This window comes from Colletotrichum karsti (assembly GCF_011947395.1).
Source record: "Colletotrichum karsti strain CkLH20 chromosome Unknown Scaffold18, whole genome shotgun sequence".
In the NCBI taxonomy this organism is placed as follows: domain Eukaryota; kingdom Fungi; phylum Ascomycota; class Sordariomycetes; order Glomerellales; family Glomerellaceae; genus Colletotrichum; species Colletotrichum karsti.
In genome coordinates, this window is record NW_024065918.1 from 232,462 (window position 1) to 257,882 (window position 25,421).

The 25,421-nt window shown below is 56.4% G+C and overlaps 9 protein-coding genes across 9 annotated transcripts; 5 read left to right on the plus strand and 4 right to left on the minus strand.

Annotated features, from left to right (window-relative positions):
• Window positions 1–118: 118 nt before the first annotated feature.
• Window positions 119–1,692, plus strand: CkaCkLH20_06162 (uncharacterized protein; the record flags this gene model as incomplete). Its single annotated transcript, XM_038888879.1, has 4 exons — window positions 119–191; window positions 257–378; window positions 429–591; window positions 641–1,692. 4 exons carry the CDS (start codon window positions 119–121, stop codon window positions 1,690–1,692), a joined length of 1,410 nt encoding a protein of 469 aa, XP_038745680.1.
• Window positions 1,693–2,201: 509 nt separating this feature from the next.
• CkaCkLH20_06163 (metal ion transporter metal ion transporter) lies at window positions 2,202–5,969 on the plus strand (the record flags this gene model as incomplete). Its single annotated transcript, XM_038888880.1, has 7 exons — window positions 2,202–2,262; window positions 2,339–2,378; window positions 2,433–2,449; window positions 2,498–3,008; window positions 4,050–4,507; window positions 4,556–5,069; window positions 5,117–5,969. The coding sequence occupies 7 exons, from the start codon at window positions 2,202–2,204 to the stop codon at window positions 5,967–5,969; spliced, it is 2,454 nt and encodes an 817-aa protein (XP_038745681.1).
• Window positions 5,970–7,558: 1,589 nt separating this feature from the next.
• CkaCkLH20_06164 (uncharacterized protein) lies at window positions 7,559–8,107 on the plus strand (the record flags this gene model as incomplete). The annotated part of the gene is made up of 2 exons (XM_038888881.1): window positions 7,559–7,760; window positions 7,830–8,107. The coding sequence occupies 2 exons, from the start codon at window positions 7,559–7,561 to the stop codon at window positions 8,105–8,107; spliced, it is 480 nt and encodes a 159-aa protein (XP_038745682.1).
• A 197-nt stretch (window positions 8,108–8,304) lies between these two features.
• Window positions 8,305–10,294, minus strand: CkaCkLH20_06165 (uncharacterized protein; the record flags this gene model as incomplete). Its single annotated transcript, XM_038888882.1, has 2 exons — window positions 8,305–9,241; window positions 9,294–10,294. The coding sequence occupies 2 exons, from the start codon at window positions 10,292–10,294 to the stop codon at window positions 8,305–8,307; spliced, it is 1,938 nt and encodes a 645-aa protein (XP_038745683.1).
• Window positions 10,295–11,180: 886 nt separating this feature from the next.
• CkaCkLH20_06166 (uncharacterized protein) lies at window positions 11,181–15,822 on the plus strand (the record flags this gene model as incomplete). Its single annotated transcript, XM_038888883.1, has 2 exons — window positions 11,181–11,219; window positions 11,275–15,822. 2 exons carry the CDS (start codon window positions 11,181–11,183, stop codon window positions 15,820–15,822), a joined length of 4,587 nt encoding a protein of 1,528 aa, XP_038745684.1.
• Window positions 15,823–16,161: 339 nt separating this feature from the next.
• Window positions 16,162–17,240, minus strand: CkaCkLH20_06167 (methylthioadenosine phosphorylase; the record flags this gene model as incomplete). Its single annotated transcript, XM_038888884.1, has 3 exons — window positions 16,162–16,562; window positions 16,635–17,126; window positions 17,213–17,240. The coding sequence occupies 3 exons, from the start codon at window positions 17,238–17,240 to the stop codon at window positions 16,162–16,164; spliced, it is 921 nt and encodes a 306-aa protein (XP_038745685.1).
• Window positions 17,241–17,771: 531 nt separating this feature from the next.
• CkaCkLH20_06168 (tyrosyl-trna synthetase) lies at window positions 17,772–19,238 on the minus strand (the record flags this gene model as incomplete). Its single annotated transcript, XM_038888885.1, has 6 exons — window positions 17,772–18,035; window positions 18,092–18,330; window positions 18,386–18,517; window positions 18,566–18,647; window positions 18,697–19,046; window positions 19,115–19,238. The coding sequence occupies 6 exons, from the start codon at window positions 19,236–19,238 to the stop codon at window positions 17,772–17,774; spliced, it is 1,191 nt and encodes a 396-aa protein (XP_038745686.1).
• An 883-nt stretch (window positions 19,239–20,121) lies between these two features.
• CkaCkLH20_06169 (uncharacterized protein) lies at window positions 20,122–22,961 on the plus strand (the record flags this gene model as incomplete). The annotated part of the gene is made up of 2 exons (XM_038888886.1): window positions 20,122–20,336; window positions 20,393–22,961. 2 exons carry the CDS (start codon window positions 20,122–20,124, stop codon window positions 22,959–22,961), a joined length of 2,784 nt encoding a protein of 927 aa, XP_038745687.1.
• A 391-nt stretch (window positions 22,962–23,352) lies between these two features.
• Window positions 23,353–24,293, minus strand: CkaCkLH20_06170 (uncharacterized protein; the record flags this gene model as incomplete). The annotated part of the gene is made up of 2 exons (XM_038888887.1): window positions 23,353–24,001; window positions 24,178–24,293. 2 exons carry the CDS (start codon window positions 24,291–24,293, stop codon window positions 23,353–23,355), a joined length of 765 nt encoding a protein of 254 aa, XP_038745688.1.
• Between the last annotated feature and the right edge of the window lie 1,128 nt (window positions 24,294–25,421).

The window sequence follows — 25,421 nt, forward strand, 5'->3', positions numbered from 1 at the left end:
AGATTACTGTTCTATTCGCTCCAAAAACCTCCCCAAAGCCGACCACCTCGTCCTCGCTGCCGACCGACCTCCGTGATCGCTCTGGGCCCATTGCCAGGAGCCAGGACACGACGGCGCAATGGCTACCCAACAGATCCTCTTCGCCGAGACCGTGGCCGCGATGAAAAAGGCCCTCAAGCGCAAAGCTTACGGTACGCGACCCAACACACACGAGACGCCCTCGCTGTTGCCGCAGCATTCTGACGAGCAGCCGCAGAATCCGATTCAGACGATGAGATTGACCACTACGGGAACCGCGGCCACAAGCTTAAGAAGCGTGCCCTCTTCTCTCACCAAGGCCAGCTTGCGCCTCCCTCCGGACCCGAGGTCTACAATGAGGTGCGTCGCGCGTCCTTCTGGTGGGTAGACGACGGGACTGACGATTGCAGGTGATCGACTACGCCGGACAACAACGCACAATAATTAGTCGCAACCCTCCGATAGTCGACGAAGAAGGCTACGAGATTGACAGCGACGACGACGAAGAGCGTATACAGGAGGCCGTCGCCTCTGCCACAGAGCTCGACCCCTATGCCAACATTCGGATCGAACGTGAGTCCTACCCTTGCGGCACCATAGCCACTCCGCTGACCCTCCTCAGAGATCCTCGCCCCATTGACCGCGTCGACCGACCTCCCGACCCATCCTACCCTCTCGAAACCCTTCACGGCCAAGACCTTGAACGAGATTGCCGACCAGAGCTGCGAAGTGATGCGAAAAGAGAACAGATCCCTGTGGAAAGTTAAGCACCTCTTCACGAGGCTATGCGGCGACTACACCTGGATTCCCTGTGGCATGATGGTGGGCCCTGACGACGTTGAGCTGTACTCGGCCGAATATCTGGAGCGTGCATTTCAGGGCGGCCTAAAGACCTCGACCGAGAACGAGGAGCCTTCTCCGGCGCCGGTCAACGGCGACGCAAGGCCGAACCAGGCGCCGAATGGCACGAATGGAGAACCATCAGGCGACAAGGACAGCGGCGATGGCGATATCACGATGACAGACGCTGGGTCAGACAAGCCAGAGGGCCGCAAGCCACTGCCAGACAAACCCGCAAAGGACGACGCAAAAGCTGAGGGTGACACTGCCAAACCATCAGAAGGACAAACCTCGACCGACGCTACCCCGAAGGAGGGAGAGGAGGCAAGCGCGGATAAGAAACAGAAGCAGAAGGCCACCGATGTCGAAATGCACCAGGCCGGCGCCGTTCCTCCACCACATCAGGACGCGGAGGCGACGAACCGGAACGGCACGCACGTGCCGTCAGTAGAGTCGGACCAGATGGATGAGACCTTTGTGCACCCATTCTTCCGGCCGCCGCCAAACGCCCGCCCAGACCAGAATGTGGGTATTCCGGAGCCAGAAGCCGAGGATATCCGCCGGCTACTCGCGCTGTACGTGCAAAAGCAGGAAGAGGTCTGCCGCGGAGCCAGGAAGCTCCACGAAGGCCTCCTCAAGGCGAATCGTCTTCGCAGGACCGTCCTCCACTGGTCCAAGGCGGAGGCTCACTGCGGACCGAACCGCGACATGTCGGACGGCGAAGACTGGTACGACAAGGAGGAATGGGGCTTGACCGAGGACCTTAAGAAGGGCCAGGACGACGAGGAAGAAGACACGGGCACAGTGGCCAAGAAGACTAGGAATCGCAGGTGATTTGTGCTCGGGGCGTTGTTGGCTTCTCCAGTGGTTTTGAGGTTGCGGTTGATACCCATTTTCGATTTGACGTCGGCGCTTTTTGTGGATTCTCGGTAGACTCAATGATAAATTCCTTTCCTCGATGGATCATGGCACCGTCTGACATTCACGGCCTTTCGGTGTTTCCGCCTAGGCCCTCGCATTCTGTGCGTGAAAAGTGAATTGGCCATTCGGTGCCTGCCCAGTGTCGGCTACGGCGGGGAGGTTGTTACCCCATTCCCCGAAGGCCCCCGAAACCCCATAGAGAAAAAAGTGACCCCATGCATCATGCGTAATGATGCGCTATGGCCAGGTGTCCCCGCCGACATAAATACTGGTGGAGCTGAGCTCTGTCACAAGCAAAAGCGCACCAAGAACCTACAACTATTCCTCAACGGTTTTCCCCACGAGTTTGCTTCGCCAGGAATTCAACGATTCAGCCATTTACCCTCATCTTTTTTTTTTTCCCTTGTCAAAAACCCTTCGCCATGGCACCCATCGACATCGAAAGCAAGGCGCTGGTTGACTTTGACCAGAAGAGCTTGTTCAGTACGTCATGTCGTCTGCGTGGAGCTTGGGCCTCTGGAGCTTCACATTGCCGTCCTCGTCGCTGACCCCCAACCAGTCTCTGCCGCTTCTATCGCCTTCAATCCTCTGTTCTGGAAGTAAGTGAAGTCTCCTCAAAGTTCTAGCCAATTTGCCGGCTGACAATTGCATAGCATCGTCGCGCGACAAGGTTCGTAGGGTCCTCACCTGCCCGACTAGACGCCTCTAACCCGACCAGAGTACAATAATAAGCTCCTCACCAAGCTGTTTGGCGGACGCTCGCAGACTGCTTGTTACGCGCTCGCTGTCACCATTTTCTCTCTGGGAATCTTCCGTGACCTCCTCTACGAACGCGCTCTCCGCTTCCAGCCCGCACACCCGTTGCTCGCGTCCGACACTGCGACCTACATTGGCTATGCCCTAGTCGCGACCGGCAATGTGCTCGTTCTCTCCTCGACATGGCAGCTGGGCATCACCGGCACTTTCCTTGGTGACTACTTTGGCATCTTGATGGACAGCATCGTGACTGGCTTCCCCTTCAACGTCACCGACGCGCCCATGTACAACGGCTCCACCCTGAGCTTCCTCGGTGCTGCGCTCATCTACGGCAAGCCCGCCGGCATTCTGTTGACCGTGTGGGTCTTCATCGTCTACAAGATCGCCCTGAGCTACGAGAACCCCTTCACCGCGGGCATCTACGCCAAGAGAGACCGCGAGCGTGCCGCCGGAAAGGAGACCAAGAAGATTCGGTGAATGTGTGAATAGAGGCCCGAAAGCTTCAACAGCAAACCCACATAAATCTACGTCCGCAGTCCGGCACGGGGCCGAATGTCAAGCCGGAGTGACAAGGATGTACGGAAAACGGGACCCGCCCGGAGATACGCCAAAATGGGTCGCCGGTGAGCCCGGTCAGCCCGGTGAGCTGCTGACCGTCCCGCATCCATACGAGGCCGGTTGAGTCAAGCCAAAACCGGCCCTCCAAGAACAAGAGATCAGCCTTCAACAGAGAGCGGCTGGCGAATAGCGTCCATAAGAGGGTGCACAACTTCGCTTCTAGTCAGGCCGAGCCTAATGGCCGAACCAGCAAATACAAAATCACTTGGCAGAAAGGTTGCGCGCCTCCCATCAATAACGCCACAGGCTCTTATCCACTCCCATACAGTACCTAACTGGACAAGCCATGCCGTAATCGTTGATTTTTGCCATGCTGATTGTCACTAACATGTGCCATTTGCGTCCGCTATTCCCAAGCCGGGGCGCCAAGATCTCAGGAATTCCGGTCCAGAAGCCTGCCTTGTGGGCTAGTGGCGGCCAACATCTTGAGGACTTCTTCCACGGCCTCGTCCGACGATCCGCTAGCCAAGAAGGACCCTTCAGTCTCGAGTCGTTCGAGAAGAAGCCCTTGAGTTGTGCCACAAGGACCTGGTTCTGGGCGTCCCACTGATTCGGTGATGCCCCCCACGGCTTGACCATGACGAACATGTGTCTTAAACGGACGAGACCGTGTCCCCTTGTTGATGCCGCTTTCGGCATGCCTTACCGTTGTGAGGCATCCCGAGTCGTTTTAGAGAGATGCTTTCAGCCCGGGGCCAGTAACATGACAAAACCGCTTCATTTCCAAAATGCCTGCTCGAATCGGTCGTCTTTTGTCTCTTTCTTCCTGCGTTGTCTCTTCCTAATGCTACTGACGGAAAGCTAACGTTCTCACTCGCTGTCGCTCATGTTGATGGCAAGTACCCGGCTCTACTTCTTGGCCATTTGCACGACACTGACTCCTCACCAGCTTCAAGATTCCGCCCGTCTACGATCGTTGTTACCGGGAATACCATGAAGCCCACTTGGGTGGACGAAACCCAGCATGGGAGCAACTCCCGCAGGAACAGCGCGAATCCCTTCACTGCGGACTACACTATCGACCAGACCTTGCATGGTCTATCGCATACGGACCGTCGGCGGTCGAGGCGGTTGACGTTAGACATCGAGGTGCCGCCAGATTTCGGAAGGACCGACTTCATCAGACTCGATACCATTCCCGCAACTCCAGGGCCATCGGAAACCACTTTCAGGCTCGATACGCCGATTGAGAAGAAAGAAACTGAGCCGCTGGCTCTTCTGGCTGGTCCGACCCTGCCTCTTCCCAATGATTCCTACAGAAAAAGCCAAGCGGGGTGGTGGAATAGACGATGGAGCGACCTCGTCACTTTTGGTCAGTTTGTTGGGCCAGGGTTCATGATTGCCGTCGCATATAGTAAGTCCTCTTTCTCGCCATTCAAGTCGATGAGCTGACGCCTTACAGTCGACCCGGGAAACTACGCAACCGACATCGCAGCGGGAGCGTCCTACCATTTTGATCTGTTGTTCATCGTGCTCCTGAGTAATATCATCGCCATCTTTCTCCAAAGCCTCGCCATTAAACTGGGCACCATCACGGGCCTCGATCTAGCCACCGCCTGCCGCGTCTTCCTACCAAAATGGATGAATGTGACTGTTTACGTCTTGGGAGAGATCGCCATCATCGCGACAGACATGGCTGTTGTGATCGGCACCGCGACGGCGATACATCTACTCATCCCAAAACTACCGCTGCTGGCGTGTGTGATCTTAACGATGCTGGATGTCGTCTTCATCGTCGTCTTCTATCGGCCTGACGGTTCCATGAGGGGTCTGCGGTTATTTGAGATTGCCGTCTGCTTTCTCGTCCTTGGGGTCGTCGTTTGCTTCTGCATTCAACTATCTCTCATCGAGAATACCACCGTCGGCCAGGTCTTCCGCGGTTACCTCCCTTCCGGCTCGATCATCCAAACTCAGGGGTAAGCAAACCGACACAGCTACTGAATGATTCGACTAACACTGGCAGACTTTACCAATCCTGCGGCATTCTAGGAGCGACGGTGATGCCACACAGTCTACACCTCGGCTCCGGCGTCGTCCAATCCCGTCTCAAAGACTTCGACATGAAAGAAGGAAACCTCCAAGAACTACCGCGCACCGACACCATGACCACCGTCGACAGCGTCCAGAAAGTCTTCTACTTCCCCTCCATGGCCGCCATCAAGCACTGCATGAAGTTCTCCATCGCCGAGATCATCTTCTCGCTCTTCATCTTCGCCCTCTTCGTCAACTCGGCCATTCTCGTTGTCGCCGGCGCCGCGCTGTACCAGGGACAGACGAGCCTGGCATCGGATATCTTCGGTATGCACGACTTGCTCGCGAACAGCATCTCCTCCGCTGCCGGCATCATCTTCGCCTTTGCTTTGTTGCTGTCGGGCGTCTCGGCGGGTCTGGTGTGCACCATCGCCGGACAGCTCGTCAGCGAGGGGGCCCTGGGCTGGCGGATGAGGCCCTGGCTTCGTCGGCTGATCACGAGGGTCATCAGCATCACGCCCGCGGCCGTGGTCGTTGCGGTTGCGGGGCAGTCCGGGTTGAGCAACGCCCTCACGGGCACGCAGGTTGTGCTGAGCACGGTGCTGCCCGTCATCACGGCGCCGCTGATTTACTTCACCTCGTTCAACAAGTACATGACTGTGGTACCCGGGGCGGCTAGTTATGGGTCTGACACGGGGGTCGTGCCGGCGAGGAGGTTTAGCACCGTCGGAGTCAAGATGGCGAACTCGTGGTATACTACGGTCGTCGCGGTGTTTCTGTGGCTGGTCATTACGGTCATGGTTGGGGCGAACCTGGTGTTGTTGATAGTGACTAGTCGGAACTAGGCGGTGGAGGGACATGACTTACGACGTAACGATATCGATTTATGTTTCATAGTTTGAGGTACAGGGTCGACGAGAAGGGGCTTTATAGGTCAGGCTTTGTAAGCTAGGTGTACAATCATCAACTCGTATTATGTATCACCCATGATCTACCTGTCCTTACGCTATCAACGAGCGAGGACGGCACGACGGGAAGTAGTCTCCTACAAAAAATGAAAACAACAATGGTATTTTGCTGCAAGGACATATGAGCTGTGGTTCATCCATTATCTGCAAAAGTCCTCCTTGGGTAGCCGTTTCTACCAAATCGACAGTGTAACGATCAGCACCGGAACCTCAGAAGCCCGAAGGCTGCGATACAACTGAAGAAGGCCGCTTGACCATTGACCCCGCGATTCACATTCAGGTATGACTCTCTGAGTGGCGGACAAGATGCTAGCACCGAAACTCGAGTGACACTGACAACTAAGTGTGCGGGGAGGCCATGGGATGTCGGCCGAGGCCGCTGTCCAAATTTAGAAGGCCTCAGACCATGCCGAGAAATGCCAAATGTACGAAGAAATTGACGGGATAGCAGACTGGCGGCAAGTGATACCGCAAAGGCATCATATCCAGAGGCTGGAGGTGCTTTCCGCGTTCGAGAAAGAGAAGATGATCACTAAGGCAATGAGTGGCCACACAACTCAGCCAACTTACGAAACTTGCAGCTTGGGGACGCTGCGTGGAGATGTTCACCAGGCCATCCATCTGCAGACGGCTTCGTGATAGTGACAAGGCGTGCAGGTGCCATCACAGACGACCAACATCCAGCGGCGACCTCTCGATGGAGGCTACAGGTCAGAATCCATGAGCCCTCGTCACACCGCATGCTTCCGAGTCGACGAGTGCGCGCCCCGATCACACAATTAAGCTTGTTGATATTGCAGATACTGCCGGACCGGCGACGTAGACTGGTCACCCCGAACCGGCCAAGCAGAGAGGTGCAGACGAGACATGAAATGGGATGCAGGACGTAAGAAAGCCGGAGATGTGATTCAGGACCCCTGCCACTGATGAAAATCGCCCGTGCCGCCGGATCCCAGGCCCCGGGCGCTCATTGGCCGGCGCACCCCGGTCCCGATGTGAAAGCGCCGTGTGCCGGCGCTTCGAGGCCGCTGAACACCAATGGGAGCATCGCGAGCCTATTTCGACCGTCCCTGGGCTCGGACGTCCCATGGCAACAGGTACGGTTCGTAGTAGACGAGCCCCACGCTACGCACAACTGCCGCTGGGGGACCAGATGCACTTCCAAGGGGGGCGGTCGACTCGCTCGTCACATTCATGGCTTTTTCGCTGGTAAGGGTATTATTCATAGGCTAGTTGCAGGAGAGGGGGAGGGAGGGGACAACGATTGGCGCTGAGTTCTGGGCGGTTGAACATGTAAATACTGAGTTGGGCCACATTCGTGGCGCCGGGTATCCTTTCGATTTTTGTTCAGCTTTTCTCTACTACTACTCATACGATCCTGACGCCGTTTTAATCTCTCCCCGACTACCAGCGCGCTTTTCCCAGCCTTCGTGTACTGCACTTGAGCGGCACACAGCCTGAGCACCATGGCGACCACAACCTCCAACTTCTTCCCTCTGGCGACGGAGACCTACTACCCAGATCCCGCCGGCGATGCCAGCTCCTCGTCCGGCGGCCGCGTCGACAACGAGGCCGGCGCTTCTGGAGACAGCCCCGGAGCCGTCGGTCTTTCATCCAGCGCCATGATTGCCATCATCGTGGTCGTCTCCATCGTGGGCGCCCTCGGAAGTATGCATAACCCTTTTTCAAATACCAAACGCCCACAAGAAATACTAACCACCTCTTCTACTCGTACAGTCGGTATGGCTGTTTTGTTCTACATTGCCAAGAAGCGCGAATGGAAGATTAGGGAGACCATGCGCAAGTCGGCCAGGAAAGTCGTCACTGCTCTCACGCCGCGGAGGACCGAATTTCCCAAGTCCGTCAAGGAGTCGTCCTCGCCGCCGCGCAGCCACCGCGGCCGCGCTAGACTGGACGATGTGCCCCCGACGCCGAGGCTCCGCCCGGAAGATCTCGAGAAGGGAATCGAGCAGGCCGAGAAGAAGCGGAAGCTCATGAGATGGGGACGGAAATGAGCTAGGGAAAGAGAGAGGGTGACAGATGTCGAGTTCGAAAGATCGCCAACTGGGTTGGTGCGGGTGTAATGGGTCGCTCGTCGAGGGGGTTGGAGACTTGAATGATTGATGATTTCGGCAGCCGGGATCTGCTTGGCGAATAGAAATGCCCCTTCTTGTACCATTATTAAACCCCTGGGTTACTCATAGCGTTTTCTTTACATCCTCCTGAACGTGTTCGAGCTTGCGCTTCTTCTCGCATCGCGCTTGCCCCGTGGCGTGCTCTCTTCTTGTGGCTGCGGCGGGCCCCTGCTCTTCTTCCTCGCGTCCGGGACGAATGTGACTTGCTTCTCGCCGTAAGTGTCTCCGCGGTTGGTCTTGTTGATGCGTCCAGACTTTTGCACTCTGGAGCCCAATGCGGTATCCCTCTGCCTTCCACCCTTTTGGGTTGACGAGGAAACCTTCATGGTCACTCCCTCCTCAGCAGCGGCCTTAGCAGCCTGGGCCTTCTTACCCAGACCGAACTTAGGCGCCTCAGCAGGCTTCGCAGCAGAGCTGACACCGACTTCGTGGGTATCCTTGGCAGCAACAGTGGTGCTCGGGTTGAGAGCGCGGAACTCGTAACTGGTCTCGTCGACGGCGAATTTCTCGTCTTCGAAGAGCTTGGCGAAACGGTCGTCGCCGAGCAGACCGGCCTTGGTGTCCACGACCTCTCTGTTCTCCTGCTTCTTGAGAAGCTTGTCGGCCACCTTCTGGTTGACCTTGACCTTCTTGTTGCCTCTGATTCTGCTGGCGCGCTCCTTCTCGACCTTCTCCTTGATGCGCTTCGTCCTCTCCTCCTCCCAAACGTAGGGGTTCGCGATAAGACGAGCTTGCTCGTAGAGCTTCGAGGCCACGAAGTAACCGTGCATGTACGGCCTGAGCAGGTTGGTCTTGCCAATAAGGTGTTCCATGCTGAGTTGCTTGAGCTCGGGCAGCGTCAAGAACTTGTAGTTGTCGTAAGTCTCGGTGCGAACCTCCTCGGCCATCTCCTCCACCATGTTGTCCAAGAATGAGCACCATCTGGGAGCGGGACCCAAGCTGGGAATGAAGAACGAGTGCTGCTGCTTGCCCTCGTTGGCAGTCAGAAGCATACCGGTGTCCTTGCACCATGCGCTAATTATTCGTTAGCTTGTATCACTTGTACGAGGAAGTGTTCGGAACTCACATATCGTTGATGTCCACGATGGGCTCGACCGAGGTCCAAGGCGTACCGTCGGTCTGGTCCCAAATCTTGATGATCCTCTTGTCGGCCGAGAGAATCTTCTTTTCTTGGGAGGCAGTCGTCATGTGAATCAACTTCTTGATCGGGAAACCGTATCCTTGATCCTTGCTCAAAAGCGGAACTGGGCGACGCAAATCAAACAGCTGGACCATGCCGTTGGAGGAACCTGTGGCGATGGACAATCCAGAAGAGCTGAAGTCCAGAGCGGTGATGGCTCCTTCTTGACAGGCAAGGCGCGCAACTCTTGACTTGGACCTCGGATCCCAAAATTCCACTGTGCCGAGGGACGTTCCAAAAGCAGCCAGACCGTGGGACTTCTCAGCCAAGGCGCCGGCGTTGACGCTGCCGGCTTCGATGCCGCCTTGCAAGCCAGCACCCTCTTCATCTCCTCCAACATCAATCTGGAATGACTTCATGAATCTTCCAATCTCGAGGTTCAACCGGAAAACCTCGCCCAAGCCGTCCTGGTCAACGCCGACAGACGGCACGAACGCCTCCGTGGATTGCCTGTCGTACAGCAAATCTCTTCCATACCGGGGTATCCGAATCGTGTAGTGACAGCCCATCGGGGTGTGGAACTCGAGTCGTCGGTCATCCTGGAGAAGCAGAGTTTTCGAGTAGTCGGCGGAGAGGATCTCTAACTTCTCCGTGAGAGAGTTGGTATGGCGCGCAAAAGAAAGCGACAGTTGCGGGAGGTTGTGGACGTGGATCTGAGGTTTGTAGGTTCCTGCGCTGACGGCCCAGTCGCCATCCTCGCTGACCTTGATGCAGGTGCTTGCCTCCTCGAATTCGAAATCCTGGAGCAGCTCGACTCGGTTCTGGTACTCCGGGTCGTTCTTGAGCGATCGCTTCCTACGTTTGGCGAGCCAATCGGGCAAAGGTCTGGATGTTGAAGCACCAGAGACGGTGTAAACCGGCACGGTGCCCGGATTTGTCAACTGCATCTTGACTGTCGAGGACCGGAGGCTGGGATACACGTGCGGGTTTCTGCGCGACGATGCGACGAAGATGGAGGAAATCTGAGGCCGAGGGGAGCCAAAGAAAAAAAAGTTCTGATAAGATAAGAACAGGCGCGTCGGTGGATGAGAGCCACACCTGGCGTGGGCCGGCAGACCTGGAGTGGGGTTTCGTTCGGTGAGGCGGTGGAAAAGTAAGTCCTGGCTCCGGGCGGCTCCCCGCTGAATCAGGCGACGCTGCATTAGCGTCTATCCCGGCCGCTGGTCAGGGACATTATCCAGGATCGCCGCGATGATTGGCCCGAAGACGTGCCCGACTTCCGATTCAACTAGACCCTGTTAGTGTTCAGCCGAACGAACTGCTCCCTAAGGTCCCAGGCCTCTCTCTACCTAGGGGAGGACGTGCTGAATTTCCGCCGCTATCCCGACCCGGCCAGACCTGGCTGAACACACAGTAATCGTTGCGAAAGCCCCGACAACTTCTTCCCCCAACGACGACCTCGACGATCGAGCATCGAAGAATCCTAGGTGCTGCATCACCTTGCGATTCGCTGCCTGCATTTCTCATCGAACCACTCCCGACGGACCCGGAACGGTCTCGAACTCGGTTGATACCGAGAAGCCGGTTCCTTGGTCGCGATTTCGACCCACGGAGATGGAGTCGATGACTTCGCGAAACCCAGCAGACAACCCTTCGGAACGCACTTTGAATCGCTTACTGGACTCCAATCGATGCCGAAGCGACGGTGCAATTTTATGATTGTATTTCCCCTGAAATAAACTGGCTCTTGCAGCCTTCGGGAGCTTTAGCGGCCCAGGGAGTTGATGTTGCGACACGGAACGGCTCCCGCCTTCGCGAGACTCGACCGTCGACATGGACACAAGCGAATACGATACTAATACCTTATTAAATGTGTGTGGCATTGTTTCCTTGGTTTCAGGTGTAAGACTGACGTTGATTTTCTTAGAATAACATCTCGTCAATCGCTTTCCGAGTATATGAACCTTCTCTGGACCAGGCGCAAACCTTCCCTTCGGCAGCTGCTGATGTAGAGACCCAACTACGGAGTCGCGGCCACATCGTCTACTATGATACGGTAAAACGCGTCTTGTGGTATTATTCCATTTCGAGCAAAGATGCGGCCTCTTCCGACGATAGCAACGAGATCCTGGGCCAGACCGTCGAGGCAGCTGGTGCGACGTTGCTGATGGTGGAGGATGGGTCGTTCGAGCCGATCAGCTTGTTCAAAGGCCGCGCGCCGGGCCAACAAGCTGCGAATACACCTACAAGCTCGTCATCAAGCGCTTCGGCTCTCGATCTGTCGCTCCGGAATCCACAGACGGCTGGCTCCGGGACGCCAAGTGCTTCCGATCCCGATTCGAAACCGGCCTCGGCCGGAGGATCCGATACGAAGGGTACAGGGTCCGTCTCCCTGAGCATCGCCTACGAACAGTTCGTCACGGCGCTTTTAGCGACCGTTTCGGCATCTTTCTGCAACCGCGTTGCCGCGATCCCTCTAAACTACCGAACCGTTCTCTTGCCATCCAAAGTAACCCGCGAAACACAATCCGACCGAGCTCTCGATGCCGAAGCTGCAGTTGTTGGGTCCTTCAGGGTCTATTTGACAACCAAGGGCGCCCTGGTCATGAGCCTCTCTTTATCATGTTGCGAAGGCATGTTGTCGGTGAACGAACCGTCAAGTCCGGGTCAGATTGTCCTAGGTTCGCAGATCCTGGCAGCTCCCTTTGGTGTTTTGGCGAATTATCAAGGGTTCATGGGCGGAGGCTTGTCATATCCAGAGCTTGGTTTAGGACAAACGCCAGATACACAACTTTGGAGAAACGCAGATGCGAAATCCTCGCAATGGAGAGACACATGTATCAAGATTCTGCTGTCTCGTGGCCTCTCTCCCGCACTGCTTCAGTCTTGTCCCTGGATCGCACTCCAGATGATCCGCCGCAAAACTGGTGACCAGAGCGGAAGGACAACGCCGTTTCCCTCGACTTTGGCAACAATATCTTGGCCGGCTGTTCTCTGTTTCCGGAAGAAGTCTGTTGTACTGGCGCGAAATCATGGTCTTGGGGATGCTATGCTCTTGGCCCAAGAGGAAACTACGGATTTCCTCAGTGAAGCCCGAACCTGGTTCCAGATGGGAGCTGATAGGGACGACAAGGTTGTGAAGCGGAAGAAAGAGAGGGAGATCGCTGCGACGAAAGAGGCATCGGCGGTGGCCCCCCCACCACAACCCAACGGACATTCTCCTCTGGGACTGAGACGTGCAAGCAACGCAGCTGCTGTGGGCACCATGTATCCGACTCCACCAGATGCAGTCCAGAACCCTCTTGGTATCACGCCTTCCATTGATGGCACAACCTCGAGTCCGGGAGCCCCGAATGCGACAGTTGCGGTGGCTGATATAGACACTGCTATGGCAGATGTTACCGTTCCTGAAACTCATATGACGAATATGCCGAACATCGGCCAGCAAACCGAACACTACGGGGATGGGTGGACTTCGAACGACACCAAGCCAAGAGCGGACTCGTTTCTCGGAGGCGATAACGACAATCTGTTTGGAGATATTGGGCCAGATATGTTTGGAGACGCCGACATAACCGATGCCGACTTCAGCTTCTTCGATGAGCAACCAGGCGATGACTTGGACTTATCAGGTCTGCCGGATTTGGGCATGCCAGACGCGTCTTTGGTGCCCTCCGTCATATCAGCTCCAGTGCCTGAGCCTGCGAAAATAAAGGCTCCTCCGATACATGAGGCAAAACCTGAACCGACTCCTCCAATATTCACCAAACCCGAACTGAAACATGCCAGAAGCACTTTGATGGACGAAGGGAAGCAAAAAATCAACACGGAAAGGCCAACAGGAATCAAGAGAGAGTCGAGCCCGTTCGACCCAGACACCGTTTACAAGAGAGTGCGCGCCTCACTGGCAGACATTCGATCCACGCCTACCAGAACACCTTCTCGTAAAGGGAGTATCTTCGACAGTGTGGACTTTGATCCGGTTTTGCCTCTGGTGAACAAGAAATATGAGCAGGGTGGCCGTTTTGATTGCAACCCGACTTCACGAGGAATATCACAAGAACCAGTCACGCAACCTAGTTTTCAAGGGCCACCTACCACCGACTATCTGCGAAGACACGGAAAGCAAAAGAAGATGCTGAAACACCCAGCAGAACAGAAGAACGCTGTCATTCGCACAATTACAGGCGGCCTTGAGAACGCAACTCTCAACACAAGTCCTGGAAAGGGGGACGATTTAGCATCCGACGCAGACGATTTGAGCTTGGTTTCGGACCAGGACGATTCTAGCTCGAGCACAGATGAGCCAGCATCTCCTTTCAAATCAAGCATGAAGAGGATGAACTTTGACGATGATGTTGTTTCTCATGTTACCTCCTTGAGGGACATTGAATCCGTCGAAGATTCCGACCCGACTTTAGCCTTGGACCTTCCAAAGCTAGCCATTGTCGAGGCTAAAGAGGTATCGGTGACGAGGTACTTTGAGGACGCCGAGTCGCTTCCAATACACCTCTCAATTACGGACGAGGACATGATCACGATCGCTCAGATTGTAACAGAGCAGGCGGTGACCGGTAATCTGAAAGTGCGTGATTCACAATCCAACACTCTGAATACGGCCATTGTATCAGAAACGCGCCGTCAGTTGTCCTCGTTGGGCAGAACTGCCTTGCAGACTCTGCGGGAGGTTGTACCTGCTTGTCTTGGGGAGTTCAGCACTTGCAACTTCAAAGGCGTTGTTGAGGTTCCTGACGTCCCTCTGCTTGGGCAGCCAAATAGACTGAACCCAAGACCGGTTCCGCCGAGAGACGCGAATGCAGAACCGCCCAAGCCCAATAATCTTTTCCAAATTCCGGCGCCGCATATGGAGCTTCGTCGAGCCGAAGCCAGACTCTCAGTCCTTCCGTCAAGCGTTCAGTTCTGGGAAAGCTTGGGGCTCGGCCCAGCTCAAGGCACGAAAGATGTTAACGCAGTCTGCGTGTTTCCCAATTGGGACGGCATGACTGATGTTGCCGCCGCCTTCTTGGATCGGATGCGGAACGTTTACGAGTTGCTCAAGTTGGGCTCTTTCGAGCGTCTTCCTCCTAGCTCAAAGGTAGCCGACGGGCTTATGCCATTCGAAGCGGACAAGATTGCCACATCACCGGGCACTGTAAGCCCTCACATTGGGGGAGGCCTAGGCGATCGCATGGAAGCTCTTTGCCAGGGACTATTGTCAACGAACGTCACGGCGAAGAATTTCGTGGTGTACTTTGTGTACGCGCCAGACCATCCCGGGTCCATCGTGGAGGAATGCACGGCCTTCCAACAACTATTTGAGATGTATAAGAGGTCCCTGACCAACCAGAGACAAGTTCCAGTCAATGAGCTTGTTCTGCAACTGGTTCCCCTCGACTTCTTGACCTCGTCGGCGGGTATCGTTGAGCCCACGCCGAGCGACACGATCAAACTCGCATTGGAGACGTATGACCGATGCACCTTGTTTGGCGGGCCGATGCCGTCGCCTGCCATCATGTTGGAGCAGTCGTTACCTAGGGGCATCGACTTCAAGCTCACAAACACATCGTCCTCATCTCTCATGCACGAAAATAGTTGTATCCATATTGCTTATGCGCAGAGCATCGACGAGAGATGGATTACTGCAGCATGGACCGACAACAGAGGATGTCAACAAATGACAGTATCCTACAGCCTTGGACGTAAGGGCAAACCTCTATCGACCTCTCTGAATGACGTATATCACGAGATTTGGGAGACGACTCACGACCTGATCTCTAAGTGGAAGGTTCACTGGCGGGTCATCATCACCAAGTGCGGTGCCATGGATCAGCAGGAAATCGGGTTCTGGCAAGGGCTTGCGCAAACGGAGTCGGTGGCGACGGTGAGCTTGACACTGATATCGGTGGATACCAGCCCGTCTCTCCAGTTGATTCCTCCGGCGATCAGAGTTCCAACAACTGCTCCGTCGGCATTCTACACGACGCCCGTCTCGACACCGCAGGCGTCCATTCTCTCACCTGAGCAGAGTGGAACTCCGGTTACGCCTATGAAGGAAACCTATCCTGTCAATGCCGCCACACCTGGAGGAACACCTGGCGACGGCAACGCGGAACCCGCCGAAGGAGATGCCATCCTCCTCGATGTAATGGACCAAACTTGGGGTGCAGTGCTTGCCCACAGGCTCAGCAACTCGGCTACCTTGGGGGATATAAATCCTGCTCTGATCAGTGGCTACCTCGTCAAACGCGGAGGACCGAAACTTGAAGACCCGCCAGTGGTCATGGAAGTCAACATCGTGCACGTGGAAAGCAACCCGCGGCTATACGAGTCTCTCATGCGGGAGATGCTCACTTACTTCAGGGGCCTTGGGACTCTGGCTCGAGCCAGGGGCATTGTAGATAGGGGGACGGACATACGACCTTGGCACATCGCAGCAGCGGAGAAGGGCGTCAGGGCATTATACCTTTTGATGTGATTCGAAACGAGGGGCTGGGAGGTAGACTTCCTTTGAGCCCAGAGACTGGCGTTAGATGGCGTTGTACAGTTGAAGAAGGCATGTACGGGGATTTCCAAAGATTTTTAAAATTCAACAATACTCAGCATCGCACGGTGTCGCACACGGACCCTCTTTTGCAGGTGCTCTATTCTTGATCTATCAACCATATTTTCCTAGCCAGTTGATGCTGAGGAAGTTGTCTATCTATCATAACATGCCCAATCACGTAAGTCTGCGCTCATTTTGACCATCCCATATTAACACCAAATTCCAATACCCTTATCAAACTGTATGTCAAACCTCCCTAAAACAGGTCGCCTAGTTCCAGAAACCGGGGAACAGGTACTCGACGTTCTTCATGGCCTCGGGGTTGCGGCCCTCGGGCTTGGTCATGAACTTGACGGCGCCCTGCGACGCGCCCTCCCAGTGCTTGGCGAGGACCATCTCGCTGTGCTCGTGCTTGGAGAGCTCGTCGAGCACGCCGCCGACGAGGCGCTTGGCGTTCTCGCCGTTGGCGGCCATGTACTTCATGACCATGGCGACGTCGACGTCCTCGAACGAGTGCCAGCAGTCGTAGTCGGTGGCCATGCAGATCATCTGGTACGCCATCTCGGCCTCGCGCGCCAGCTTGGCCTCGGGCAGCGCCGACATGTTGATGACGCTGCCGCCCCAGGAGCGGTACATGTGCGACTCGGCGCGGGTGGAGAATTGGGGGCCCTCTGGAGAACGCTTGTTGTTAGCATGCTTCTGTCCCTCCTCGACCGCGAGCTCATGTTAACGCGCTGACTTACCCATGCAGATGATGGTTCCCTTGTCGTGGAGCACGACGCCGTCACCCTGCATGTGCGCCGCGCACTTCTTGACGACCTCGGCGAGGCCCTTGTCGAAGGGGTCCGCGAAGCCAACGTGTCCGACGACGCCGCCTTCGAAGAAGGTGAAGGGGCGGATGCCCTTGGTGCGGTCGATGACCTGGTCCGGGACGACGAAGTCCATGGGCTTGATCTCCTCCTGCAGGCTGCCGACGGCGGAGAAGGCGATGACGCAGCGGACGCCGATGGAGCGCAGGGCGGCGATGTTGGCGCGGGCGGGCACCTCGTGGGGCGCGAACTGGTGGTGCAGGCCGTGGCGGGCGAGGAAGGCGATGGGGACGCCGCCGTGCTCGAGGATCATGATCGGGGACGCGGGCTGGCCCCAGGGCGTCGTCGGGTTGAGGGCCGCGACGGGCGTGTAGCCCTCCAGCTTGCCGAGGCCGGTGCCGCCGATGACGGCGATGTGGACGGGGCCTGGAGGAGGAGAGGTTTCCGTTAGCTTATTGACTTCTTTGGCTTGGGAGCTTGCGCGCGCTCGTGGTCGTGGTTGAGGGACTTACGGTCGAAAGTGGTGGGAAGGTCGGCCATCGTGTCTGTGATGTCGGTGTTTGGAAGAAAGGGGTATCTCAAGGTAGGGGGGCTGTAAAAGAGCACGAAAGAATAAAACTCCAAACTCGACTGATTCAAGATCTCGGACGATGTTGCGATGGCAGTGAACGGGATTCTTCTTTTTTTGAGGACCCCGCCGAAAATTACCCCGCCATCCTTGATTGCGTTTCTTCAGTGCCCCGCCATTGCTTCCTCCCGGGTGTCCCGCTGACGGTTCACCCCCATGAACCCCCACCATAGAAGGTCAATCTTCTCACCACGTGTTGACGATCATGCTGGGAACAGTCGATCAGAGACACTTCCAGTGAGGCGTTGGAAGGTCCAAGTCGCAGTGAGTTGCACAATCCTCCCCGCGCAGGGATGGTTTGCTCTTTCACAAGGTATGCTCTTTTCATCTGAGGTATCTAGCTCTCTAGACTCTTTTTGATGGTCTTCATCCGAACTCCAACCCTAGTACGTACAGCCAAGAAAACCTATCTCTATCGCAATGCAAATCAAGACGCCTGTCGCTTACTTGCTCTCCTCGGCCGGGCGCACCGGCAATTCCGTCTCCTTCGCGGCACCGTCCGCGCCGTCCTTTTTGGCACCGCCGGGGTAGCGAGAGCCCTTGTCCTTGGGCTGCTTCTTCTTCTTCTTCTTCTCGTCCTCAACTGGCGGGTAGGCCTTGGTCGTAACCTCTTGCCACTCGGCGGAGGCCTGGAATGCTGCCTGGATGGGTGCCAGGAGCTCATTCAGAGACTTGGTCACAGCCGGCTTCAGGAGCTGGGGCGTCAACTAGAGAGGTGTAAGTATGTATTCGATATCACCATTGTCTCTTTGTATCCACTCACCACATCGTTCTTGTAGTCCTCGTGCATGGCAGCAATGTCGGTGTAAACCAGGGGCTCGAGGCCGTCACGCTCGCGCTCGACGCGGAACTCCTTCTTGCCCTTCAGAGCGGCCGCAGGGAGCAGCACGTACTCGACGAAGGCCAGGACGCCGTTGCCCTCAGCAACCTTGGGCACGCACTCAGCCTTGCGAAGCTTCTTCTGGACGACGTCAGGGGCATCGAGGAGGTCGATTTTGCTGTCTGCGCATACCAACGTCAGCACCCGCTTGTGTACGATCTTGTCGAGATTTCTTACCAGGGTCACTCGAGCTCATCTTGCCACCATTCAGGCCCGGAACCATGGGGTTCAGCAGATGCGCGCGCACTCTGTATCCAACCTTGGGCAGCCATTCAGTCGCCGCTGCGAATAGCTTCCTCTGGTCCATGCCTAAGGGAGTCAGTCAAGGGATTGAGATCTGCGAGCGGGGGTCCATACCTCCAAACTGCGCATCGACGCCCAGGTGCTCTTCGTCGCAAACTTGAAGAACAGGGTAAAGCAGACCACTCATGGGGGCGTTCTGCAAGTCTGTCAGCCGTGTATCCATCCAATTGGCTCGGTCACCTCACGTCTGACTGCTTGACGACCTCCGCGCCGGCCTTCTTGGCATCTCTTTCGCTGATGAGCGAGCTCATCTTGTAGACATCCATGATGTACTCGGGGCTCTTCTGGTAAGAGCTGCCCAGGACGAACTTGAGCTTCTCGGTCGAGACGCCGACGGCCTGGAGAATGTGTGTGATGGCGAACTTGTAGAACTTGGCGCGCTGCTCGACGAGCTCGATCGGGGCCTTGAGGTTGTCGAGGAAACCGTGGATATCGGCGAGGAGGACCGTCATCTCGCAATCGGCAGCAAGGAACTGCGCCAGCTTGATGGCCGGGACGAAGTAACCGCAATGCGGTCTGCCCGTTGTCGCAGTACCTGCAAATACATTCAGTCAGCCAATGCGCACACCACGGATCTGAATAGCGCCATTGAATCAGTCTCACCCCAGTAGATCTTCGGGTTGCGTCCCTCAGCCAGAATCTTCTCGAGGATCTCGGGGTTCATGACCTCGGCCAGGTTCTCCTGGATGAGGGAGAACCTCTCGTTCGCCTTTGCGCCTTCCGCCATGTTGAGTTCGGTCAAGGATTTCGTGCACGTGGATCGACGGGATATTCGGTCGTTGTGAATTGGGCGCAGGCTGCGAGATCGCGGGTTTGACGGTAGTGGTGTTGTGTTCTTGTCGAGTGACTCAAATTCGTGACTCGTCGCCAAATTCGCAGCGGCGGCGAGACGCTGCAGCGATTACCCCGCCGAGGGGAGGTCGTCGGAGCCCAGGACGGACACGGCCGACAGAGGGGTCTACGGGGCAGATACCCCTGACGATTGGTCGATTTCAGGGGGCCCTCCGGAGGGGCTTACTCCAAAATTTCACAGGGCTCTCAACCCAGTACAGCAGTCGCATCCGGGCATACAGGTTCGCTTTTTTCGCACAGGATGTACACCGGGAATGATGCTGCGTTATTGAATTGGCATTTACTCTTGTTATAAGTTTGATGGGATTTTCTGAGATTTAATGCAAATTTACTTGCTATACAAAACTTGATATTCATGTCGATATTCACGACATCTGATGGCTGGAAAGAGTAGCTGGTCTGTGTGTATTTGCTTACCAATTTTGTGTGGAAGGATACATCCATTTCAACCTGCCGGGCGGCGGAAATTTTCCTCGCTGGCGACTTGTAATCCGTCATTCAGGCGCCGCCACCCCATTCAATCCATCTTCATTTCAAATGACAATTCAAGCACTGCTTCATACAAAAGTTTTTGGTATTGTTGATACAAAGAGGTGCACAATCACACATAATCACTAATCTGGAGAGCCTTCAAACAAACCCGGCCGACGGACCGCCACAAAATCCTCACCAATTCGCTCTGTTACTCACCACCTGAATTCTGCGATCTGAGTCTTGGCTCATCGACTTCACCCTCTACCACAAAGTCCGGCGCAGCCATGACGGTCAACTTCGCAGGACCGTTGACGGAGGTGAATCTAAGTCAGGATGACTCGTCATCAAACGAGACCATCGAGGAGCGCTGCTTCTCAGCAGCCCTCATCATGCTCGAGGGCCACTACACCGTCCCGCCCATGGGCCCTCAAACAGCTGCCAAGGTCTCATCGATGATCGCCAAAACCCTCGAAAAGACACACACCTTCAAGCATGTGAGGTAAGTACACCGCTTGCAGGTCCAAGGAACCTCCAGACATATCTGACAAGAACCAGGGAAACGTTGTCGAGAAACGTCGAGATCTGGATATGGTTGACCAAAATCTTCGGCGCCGCCATTCCGAGTCTCACCACCCGCTCGGTAGGCCCGCTGTCGAGCCTCAACGACCCCGAGAAAGGCGTTTCGCCCCAGGAAAGCACCGCCCTGATCGTGAAGAACCACCACAGCCTCAAGGATGACCTCTCAATTCTCAACAAGCTCATGCACATCGCAAGGAACCTACTGGTGACTTCGGAACCAGAGGTCCCTCAGGATATCTGCGCCGCCGTCCACTTCGACCAGATGGTGTACCAGACTATCATCCTGTGCGTAAACGTCACAAGCAAGGGTTACGACGGCGAGATCATCGAGGACGCTTCGCGCGCCAAGCTGAACGAGATCACGGAAATGTACAAGAAGCTGTTGGTCACATCCCTACAGCAAGCCCACAACTGGACAGCCAAGAACGACCGAAACAAGATGTCCTTCTGGTACGACGTCCTCTTCGACGAAGACGCCCAGCTCGATGATCCTCAGGAAGGCATGGGCGACGGCTCCGGATTCCGCGTCGACGTCGCCAAGACAGAAATCCACCACTGGCTCGAGCGCAACTCGAGAATGTGCGACACCGCCCGCAAGCTCCTCTCAGATTACTCCCGCAACAAGTCCCACAAGCCGCCGGGCGTCCTCGCCGCCATCCCGCCCCTGTCCTGGAATTGGCTCCCCGACGCTGAAGGGCAGGGCCTGGTCCGCGCGGACAACTACAAGGAGGGCGAGCGCGTGGTGCCGACGTGGGACCCCGAAATCCAGGACAAGTTCGAGCAGGACCGCGCCTACTGCCGCGTCTCGCGGGAAATCGACACCTGGTGGCTGCGCGCGCGAGACGCCAACTACGACGGCTGGTCGGTCGCCATGCCCTCGGTCGAGTTCGCCAAGCAGAGGACGGAGCATTGCAAGAACAACCTCGTCAGCCGCTACCACCCGGGGCCCGACATGCGCACGACGGAAGAGACGGAGGTCGACGAGATCGAGGACTCGGAAGACCTGCCCGAGGGCTCGCCGGAGGAGTACGCCGACGACTACCCGGTCATCGGAAACCTAGATGACATGAGAAACCTCGACGACATGATGGACGACGAGGACCTCGACGACGACGAGTCCTATGGTGAGGGCCCCCTGACCGGCCTCCTCACCGAGATCCCGAACATCCTCGACCCCAAGCAGATCGAGGCCCTCCACATGATTGTTAAGTCCTGCATCCTCGACTCCGCCGGCTCCGGCCTCACCCGCGCCGGCGAGAACCTCCAAAAGACCCGCTGCCGCATGTTCCTCGCCCTCGACTGCGGCAAGTCTCTCCTCCGCGAGATGCTCGTCTTCATCGCCGTCTGGGAAAAGGATGAGACGACGCTCATCTTCCAAATCACCTCCCAGCTGATAGAGGCCCTGCACCACTCCGCCCTCATCCCCTACGCCTGGAACTCCCTCCGCATCCCGAAAGACATCATCTCCCCGGCCCAGACCGTCCTCCTCCGCCTCGTCAACCACATCTTCCGCTCCCGCGTCGCCAACCCGCCCCAGGACAAGAAGGACCAGGACCGAGACGTCAAGCTCGTCATGTTCTTCTTCAGCTTCTTCCGCTCCCGCATCGTCCCCGAGTGCGTCGCGCTCATGCACCTCCAGGCCCAGATCCGCGAGCAGAACGCCGACCCGTCCGACTTCCCCGTCGACACCTGGGACATGGAGCGCGCAAAGGACGGCCTGGCCCAGTACCTCGAGTTCCTCACCACCGCCTCCGAGGTCACCGAGTCCCGCAAGAAGCTCATCGAGTGGGAGGCCGTCTACGACCTCATCACCCTCCTCAACGGCCTCGAGGCCGGCGTCTCCAAGAAACCCCTCGTCGACGCCGTCCCCTCCCGCAACAGGCCCCAAGCCGCCGCAACCCCGGCCGCCCCCGCCTCCCCGACCGACCAGAACAGCGCCGGCAGCACGCCCATCGTCGAGCGCCCCTACTCCACGAGCGACTCCCTGCCCCCCTCCCCCGCCCCGGCCTCCCTCTCCGACCCGGCGCACAAGTACCCCTGGTCCGGCATCAAGGGCCAGATCTTCACCATCCTCGCTACCCTCCTCCAGCCCCCGCTCGGCCAGTCCTCCCCGGGCAACCCGGAGGTGCAGAACCAGATGGTCAACCACAACGGCATCGTGCCCCTGCTCAACTGCTGCGCCTACGACGACCACAACCCCTTCGCCAAGGAGCGCGTCACCATCTGCCTCAAGTGGCTCCTCGACGGCTGCGAGGCCGCCAACAACTTCTTCCGCGAGCTCGTCAACCTCGCGCCCCCGACGAACCTGCGGCCCCCGCCCGGCGGCACCACCACCTCCACCATCCGCGTGGACGGCATCCAGGGCGAGGTCAAGGTCCAGGTGCGCTCCAACTCGGCCCCCGCGGGCGACGGGTCCCAGGAGGGCGGCGATGGCAAGAGGCACGTCCACGATCCCTACGGTCTCGCCGAGAGCGCCGCCAAGATGAACATCTCGAACAAGAGGCGGGACACCGACGAGCCCTTTACCGAGGACGACTTTATGTAGTGGGTTGGTTTGGACGATTGACGTTGATTGAAGAAGCATTGTTATGGCGGCGCAAGGCGGTTTAAAAGCATGACGGTCAGGAGGTAAATGACGGGTTCATTTCTTTGCTTAGGTGGGTATTTCATATAAACGAGCGAACGAAGAGAAACTACTTCGAAAGGAATCTATCTGCTTCTATAAAGGAGCGAGGTGCCATCGTGTGTGTGTCCTGTGTTCCATCACCCAAGAGCAGCCTTCCCGTCCCAATGACCAGTAAGTCTTCCTTTTTAAACATGTTGGAAAGAAACCAAGAACCGAAACGTCAGATTAAACAGAAAGCCAACGCGAATGTCAAATGTTCCACCGAATGTCTTTTTCATTTATTCGTTCACCCCTTCCCTCCTTTCCTAGCCTACTCAGACTGACGACGGTACCCTCCAGACCCGCCGGAACGGAACCTGCAATCGACGCCGGGGTAGTACGGGCTGAAGCGATTATCAGGGGCAGACGCGATCCGGCCGCGTGGGGGCACGCTCTGCTCCTGCTGCTGCTGCTGTTCCTGCTCGTCCGGATGATGAACGGGATAGCCCTGATGTGCGTGGCCCTGCTGGGAAGCCATCGGGTCCATGGGATCAGACTGCGAGATCAAAAGAGCGTCGATGTCGGGAATGCCCCTCCAGCCGGGCTGTTGATATCTGTCCTGCGGGTACCGTTCCTGCGGGTCCCAGTGGTAGTGCTCCAGCGACGTCGGCGTCGGCGCCGGCACGGCGTGGTGTGGGTACGAGGATGAGGAGTAGGTCTGGGGCATGGGAGCGTAGTATTCGGTGCCGGCGTCATGTTCCGGGCTACCGCTCCCGACGCTCTGGGGACTGTTGGGGCCCTCGTCGGTGAGGCTCAGGCCGTTCAAGTCCGGGCTGGTCCCGGTGTGCTGGAGCTGTTGGTGCTGATGCTGCTGCTGGCCATAACCGTTTGCGTGTTGGACCTGGCGACGGCTGTTGCGCTTCTTGCAGTTATACTTGCTCAGGTGCCACTTGTCGAACTGCTGGCGGTAGGATCTGGTTCTGTTGGACGAGTTAGTCTTCATTTGTTCACCCTGAGAAGCTCTTCTGGAGTGGTAGTGCCATTGCACGAGATGATGCAGTAGTTGTACAGACTAAGAGTCTAGTTGCCAAAGTCATAGGGGAATAGGGGCCCATGGAAACACAAGAGACTTGAATACGAAAGGGGGTTGACTGACGATGCCTTGAAGTTATACTGCTTCTGCATAATATCCCTGACATCCTCCAAGGTCCGGCTCTCGTGTATGTAGAGCCTCGTGATGACGTCGCGGTGCTCTTTCCAGGCCTTGGTCATATTTGTTGCGCTGGTAGACGACGGGCTCTACAGCGCAGATCCGGGTTCATTGAAGAGACGAAGACGTCGAGGATGAGTGTGGTTGATGGGGGAGACTAGCAGAAATGAAAAGAGAGGCTCTGTAGATTGTGGGGGCTATCGTGACATTTGGTTGTAATCCAAGTATGGTTTGATCTCAAAGAAAAGTCTAGTACGAAGGATTCCGGGGAAACCGTTTGCTCCATCATTATGTATATACGATATCAGAGCGAGTTAAGCATGATCAGGCTCTACGCTTCTTTTCACAGCGACTTTAGCGGCCCTCGAGTCTCTAAAGACAATTCTGGGGCTGACGAAATGGAAGTCATTCAGCATGTAGGCTGTATCTGCCTTGCATCGTGGGTGTGTGTGTTGTGAGGACGTCGTCGCCATTACCTCACAGCAGACAGAAAAGACCTGCATACAAGTCTGGACTTGATTTTCGAAGAGACCAGTCAGAAGGAGCCAACACACCCTCATCTGCTAGAGAGCACAATTGCGCGCGGATCCATGAGCGGAACGGTGCGAAAGAAAATCTGCCTTTCTCTTCGGTAAGCAGCCTCGATGAGGGGAAGAAGGCTATGGCAGAGCGTTGGTGTTCCACACCACCATTACCCCTGCCCCTCCCTCACTCACCCTCACCGAGAAATCTGGAGGTCAGTCAAGGTGTGAGGATCTTCAACGGGTTTCCACCACGTCGAAAGTGCAATAGATCATGCGTCGAAAACCGAAGTGGTCTTCCGACCGATGCGCGCGAAGCACCGCGCGCCGTTCCGCCATGTCCTTGACTTCGAATAATGCCGGTCCGTTGTCGTAGTCCACGTCGCAGTGGCTTTTGTTTTGTCAGCCAGATCGGGAGTCTCAGTCCGGTGAATCAAAAGGACTGGGCAGGCTTTCCGCACTTATACTCGAGGCTTCCCAGACAGTTGTGGTGGCCCACGCGAATCGCATGCAAGTCTCAGCGCCGTCTTCTGGGCAACGACACAATGCCTACCCAGGTAGGCAGTTTCATCGGAACAACGGCGAAGTGCTGGATCGTCAATCCACTGAGATGCGGTCAATATTTCGGGTTCGACATTCTCTCGGAATAAAGGGGGGGTGGAAACGACT